General features: G+C 55.1%; 1 protein-coding gene across 1 annotated transcript; it reads left to right on the plus strand.

The window, feature by feature from the left end:
• Window positions 1-764: 764 nt before the first annotated feature.
• AQP2 (aquaporin 2 (collecting duct)) lies at window positions 765-5,916 on the plus strand. The gene is made up of 4 exons (XM_010857786.1): window positions 765-1,231; window positions 4,278-4,442; window positions 4,831-4,911; window positions 5,552-5,916. The coding sequence occupies exons 1-4, from the start codon at window positions 872-874 to the stop codon at window positions 5,759-5,761; spliced, it is 816 nt and encodes a 271-aa protein (XP_010856088.1). The 5' UTR covers window positions 765-871; the 3' UTR covers window positions 5,762-5,916.
• Window positions 5,917-5,922: the final 6 nt, after the last annotated feature.

A 5,922-nucleotide genomic window follows, 5' to 3' on the forward strand; every position in this document is an offset into this window, starting at 1 on the left:
TTAGTTCATTTAATCTAAACCCCAAGCCCACATAGGTTTATTATCCCCTTTTGAAATCACAGAGATGCACTATGGAATGGAAAACCATGGCTTCCTCAGTCGACCTGAGCTTGACTCCATCACCCAAGGCCAGGATCCCAGCGCCTCTTAAATCGCCCCCTACTTCCAGGCTATGAAAGCTGCTATTTGGCAGGGGTTCCAGGGAGCAGGTGAAGCTTAATGATTTATGGATGACTGAGTGCAAGAAAGCAAACACAGGAGAGACACGAAACCTCTATGCCTTGGAAGGTTCGTGTCACACCACCCGGTTGTTTTCCATCCCCTGCGAGATGGAGCTCAGTCAGCAGGAAGGATGTCCCGATCTCCAGAAGGGGTAGCACTGACACCCTGTTTCATGGTCAGTTCTGTAAGGTGTTGCCCCTGACTTGGCAAACAGTTTGAATCAGAGAGAGGGGTTTGGCAGCATAAGCCATACAGAATCCCCACAGGACCGGTGGGGACAGGGGAGGCCCTGGGGCAGCTGCCCTAGGATAACCTAGGGAACAAACACGGAAAACCAGGGGACGTCAATCCCTATCTGGAGCTCATTAATGGGGAACTCCATTCAGCTGTGAAGTCCTAGATGGGGTGATAGGCATGCTGCGCCCAGGGGTAGGGGGTGGGGGCAGGAGGCGGCCATAGGGGAGAAAAGGTATCGGCCAGACTCCACCTACATCTCACATGTCCAAATTCAGGATGGAGGGGCCCTATAAATGCCCAGGACCAGCCTCCCCGGAGACCCTGAGAGAGAGACAGACAGACAGAGGGAGAGCAAGAGCTGCAAGCTCCCCGCCCCGAGACCCCTGGGCCAGCCCACGGAAGGCTCCGCAGCATGTGGGAACTCCGGTCCATAGCCTTCTCCAGGGCAGTGCTCGCAGAGTTCCTGGCCACACTCCTCTTTGTCTTCTTTGGCCTCGGCTCAGCCCTCAACTGGCCACAGGCCTTGCCCTCTGTGCTGCAGATCGCCATGGCCTTCGGTCTGGCTATCGGCACCCTGGTGCAGGCTCTGGGCCATGTCAGTGGGGCCCATATCAACCCCGCCGTGACTGTGGCCTGCCTGGTGGGCTGCCACGTCTCCTTTCTCCGCGCTGTCTTCTATGTGGCCGCCCAGCTGCTGGGGGCTGTGGCCGGGGCCGCCCTGCTCCATGAGATCACACCACCAGCTATCCGAGGGGACCTGGCTGTCAATGCCGTGAGTAACCGGAGCTGTGTCCTTTCCAGAAGGGAAGATCCTGGGGAGTCCCTTGTGAAGGATGAGATGGGAACGACCACATCTGGGTGAGGGTCTAGGTGGGGAGACAGAGAGAGGTGGGATGGGGAAGGGGCAGAAATGCTGGAGCCAGGAACGTAGCTGCCACAGGAGAGTCAGGGTGGAAGGAGCAGTAATGTCAGACAGCGGCTGGTACCCACGGGTCTGCTGGTACCTTCTGCCCTGAGCCTCCTAGAGGGAGAGCCACATCAAGGACTCTGTTGACCGATGCTGGCGTTGCAGTGAGGGCTGTGCTAGAACTCACGGAGGACGGAGTCCCCAAGCAGACATAGTCTGCTATGAAGACTATGAAGAAGGAACTTCAGAGAGCTAGTCCCCAGCATCTTCCTGAGGGAAGAAGGACCCAACATTCCTTCAGCATCCACTGTGTACAGGGCTCACAGCAGGGACTCCATGCTAGCCACACGTGGATAACTTACGACAACCTATAAGGGAGGGATGAGAAGATCCATTTCTTAAGGACATGGAAGCTGAGACTCAGAAGGAGGAAGTACCAAAGCTAGTCTTTAAACCCAGGCTTGACTGTCAAACCTGTGATCTCTCTACCCTACCAATATTCCCTCTTTGAGCCACCATCTAAGCCTTGTTTTGCAAACGAGGAAACAGAGGCTCAGAGAAGGGAAGTGACAGGCTAAAAGCTCAAGAGTTTGTTGACTTCAAGGAAAATAGCGAACCCAGGGCAAAACTGAAGGGTCAAAGTCTCTCCAGACCTTGGAAAATGTCCCCAGAGCCCATGAGGTGACTGACATGACCAGTGGCTTTGGGAGCTGAGGGTGACGCTGTGGCCCCTCCCCCTCCACAACCCTGCCCTCTCCCTCTCCTGGGTCTGGGCAAGACCTGGACATCTGAGGGCATGGGTGGGAAGAGACAGCCTGTGTCCCTCAACACAGCTCTAACTCTTGCTCCTCTTCCAAGCCAGGAAGGTGAGTGCTTCTTTCATGCCTCAATCTCCAGCATTTCTTGGCCTTCCCTACCCCCAGGCCACTGGATGTAAGCTCTGATGTCTCTGAACAGCCCTGCGTGGTCTCTGTGGCCATTCCCTCCCCCGTACAGGTGGCCTTCCTCATGCAAGGAGCAAGGGTGTCCCCACTAGGGAACTTCTCTCTTCAAAATGGAAAATATGATGAGTCTGGGGGCTCAAGTTTGAGAGAAGGCAAGAGTGACCACTGTGATGGATAGACTGAGAAGTCTGACCATTTCCATTGAGAATGAAATTAGTTCAGTTTGCAGCAAGATGAGGTCTAGTTAGACTAAAAGAGGAACTTCTTGAAAGCATGGTCAAGAAAGCCTCAGAATGTGTGACTAGGAAATCCCCTCTAATAGCAGGGCAACGTGAGTGCTAAGGGGCCGTGAGGACACAACCTCCTGCTCTTCCATCATCTCACAGTTGACTGGGGCCCTCGGGAGGGAAGGGTCTGGGAGGCTCCTCCGAATTTCTGCTCAGCATTTACCATCTTGATGACCTGGGGAGAACTTTCCTGGCTGGAACGAGGCAGCAATGAGACTGACTTGTCCTGAGGCTAGGAAGAGCCAGATGACCCCCATGGCTGTCCCAGGTGTCCTCTGGAGTCATTGGAAAAGCCAGTCTGCCCACCAAGAATTTACCACTGATGTGCATCTGCTTTGTGGCAGGCCAGACTTCATCTCATTCTTGGTACAACACTATAAGGAGAATTCTGCGATCCTCCACTCTGAGTGGTAAAATTGAGGTTCAGCATTCAATTGATTCAAATCACAGAGCCGTGTCAGCACCTGGAAATGGACCCAGAGCTGTCTGACACCAAACCCACATCCATACTCTCTCCTTTAGACCACTCTTTACCAGGGAATGGAGCTGGGGCTCTGCCTTTGTCATTTCCAGACTCACAGTCCTCCAGGATCCATTCTGCTATCCCCATTTTACAGAAAGACAAACTGAAGCTGAAATAAATAGAGCCCCACAGCAAGTCAGAGGCTCCACAGTGTCTGTCTCCAAAGCTCTTCACTGCCCCCACTATAGGCTCTGATATTGGAAACTGAGAGGGAGTTGAGGTTAGACTCCATAGAGGCCCAAGGGTGCCATCTTGATGGTTAGGACCTGAGGTGGGGGTTCAGAGCCTGGAGAAGGAGTGTGGGAGCTCAGGGCTATCCCAGCTTCACCCAGCACAGTGCCCAGACCCAGAGGGCAGGGTGTAGGGTTCAAGATAACAAAACCCAGAGAGAAATCCAGTACTGGGTGTGGCTGAGTTATGAAATCACCTCTTCACTCAGCCCCAGGTTCTCTCGTTACAAGGTAAGGTCTGCTGGGACCATGGGCACCCCACATGGGGGTGGAGGCATCACAGTACAGGGACCCCCACCTCAACCTCCGCAGGAAGTGCAGAGAGCAAATCCACAGGGCAAAACTGACGCCTGAAATGCAGTAGGAATAGGCAAGGTCAAGGGGAACAAGCATATTGTACACTGGACTCCTGGGGGAAGGGAGCACACTAGTGCCAGCCCCTGAGCCAGTCCCTTGATCCTGTTCCTGGGAGCCCTTTGACCACAGGAGGAAAGACCACCGGCCTCTCATTACACCAGTATCCTATGGCTTAAATAGCGAGGAAGGTCTTCCTATAACCAGGCCTAAAACTTCCTGCTACAATCAAAACCTCTTCCCTCCTTGTTCTTCAGGAAACAGAAATTCCACATCTCAGTACCCTTTTCCTCTCACACTGCAGGCACACAATCCCAATTACCAAACCTAATGGGCTATGGAGTTAGTTTCCCTACCTCTAGCCTGGGAACCACAGGTAGTCAGTCATAGGGTCCATCCCTCTGCCTGTGTGCCATGGCCCAGTTAGAACCCACCAGTAGTGTGGACTAAGGTGGCTCGTGCGCCCTGGCGGATTGTGCCTGGAGGCCTATCTGGGTCCCTGGCTGCAGGTGGGCAGGAAGATGACACCAGTGTGGGGAGCAGGCTCAGTGTGTCCCCCTCCTCTGTCCCCAGCTCAACAACAACTCGACAGCCGGCCAGGCCGTTACTGTGGAGCTTTTCCTGACACTGCAGCTCGTGCTCTGTATCTTCGCCTCCACTGACGAGCGCCGTGGAGACAACGTGGGCACCCCTGCCCTCTCCATCGGGTTCTCTGTGGCCCTGGGCCACCTCCTTGGGGTAGGTCGTGGCCACTGATTCCAGCCTCCCTGGAGGGACAGACACACAGACTTTCCCCAAAGAAACAGATACACAGACTGCTCTAGAGATAGATACACAGAACCCTCGAAAGTGACAGCCACAGAGACACCCCGAGAGAGACAGATACACAGACCTCCCAAGAGGGACAGACACATGGACATACTCCAGAGGGTTTGACCCCCAGGCACCACAAAGGGACAGATAGCACTCCAGCTTCAAACGAATAGCAAGGCCTGTAAATATAGCACAAACTTCATCATCCATCCATGAATGCCCTGTAGGTTGAGGTCAAGCACTGGAGAGGGGCACGAAGACTCTGGCCCCATCCTCACCCCACTCCCCTCCCTGCCTCCTGCCTCCATTGCAGATCCACTACACTGGCTGCTCCATGAATCCCGCCCGCTCCCTGGCTCCAGCTATCGTCACCGGCAAGTTTGACGACCACTGGGTAATGGCTGAGACCTCCCTGTCTTCCCCTCCCGCAGAAACCCATCTCCACTAGAAGGGAGAGCAGTGGGATCAGCAAATTCACCCCACCCCCAATCCTCCTCCTGGGGCTACGGGGAGTCTTGGGTCCACCTTTCAGGTCTGACCCCCCAGAGACTCCATTTCTACATCTATAAATGAGGATAAGAGTGTATCCTTTGTTCCTTTGGCTTTGGGGAAAGATTAAGTGAGGTTACTGGTTTAAAAGAGATGATGCAGTGCCTTAGAATTTGATAAATGGTAATTATTTACACTAGGCTACATATTTCTATCATTTAGCACTTATCTAGTACTTCCTTAGTATGTGCCAGGACTTATTCTAAGTGCTTTGCAAATACTGACTCAGAGTTTTCACAACAACCCTAGGCATTAGGTATTAGAGTGAGGAAAGGCACAGAGAGGCCAAGTAACTTGTCCAAGGTGACCAGGGAGTCCGCACTGAATTCGCCCCATTACCCCACAACTAACAAGTCTTCCCGCTGCTCGCTTCTCCTCCCTATTCACACGGAAGAGCGTTTGATACCCTTCACCACGCGAGGCCCCCTTTCAACGCCAACGGGGAGAGGAGCATCTCTCGAGCCGCCCTCTCGCTCGCCCCCCAGGTCTTCTGGATCGGACCCTTGGTGGGCGCCATCGTGGCCTCGCTCCTCTACAACTACGTGCTGTTCCCGCCGGCCAAGAGCCTGTCGGAGCGCCTGGCGGTGCTGAAGGGGCTGGAGCCCGACACCGACTGGGAGGAGCGCGAAGTGCGGCGGCGGCAGTCGGTGGAGCTGCACTCCCCGCAGAGCCTCCCGCGCGGCAGCAAGGCCTGAGCGCCGGGACGGGCTGGGGGAGCTCGCCCGCCCGCCCGCCACCCCGCCGGAGCCCCTCTCCCCAGGCTCGAAGCCGGCCCCCAGGGCACAGTAGCTGCTTCCAAGACGCGCCGAGTGGCCAGGGCCCCGGGCACCGCGGTGGGCCTGGCAGGTTCCCCCGG

This window comes from Bison bison, unplaced genomic scaffold, assembly GCF_000754665.1.
Source record: "Bison bison bison isolate TAMUID 2011002044 unplaced genomic scaffold, Bison_UMD1.0 scf7180017864383, whole genome shotgun sequence".
NCBI classification, from domain to species: Eukaryota; Metazoa; Chordata; class Mammalia; order Artiodactyla; family Bovidae; genus Bison; species Bison bison.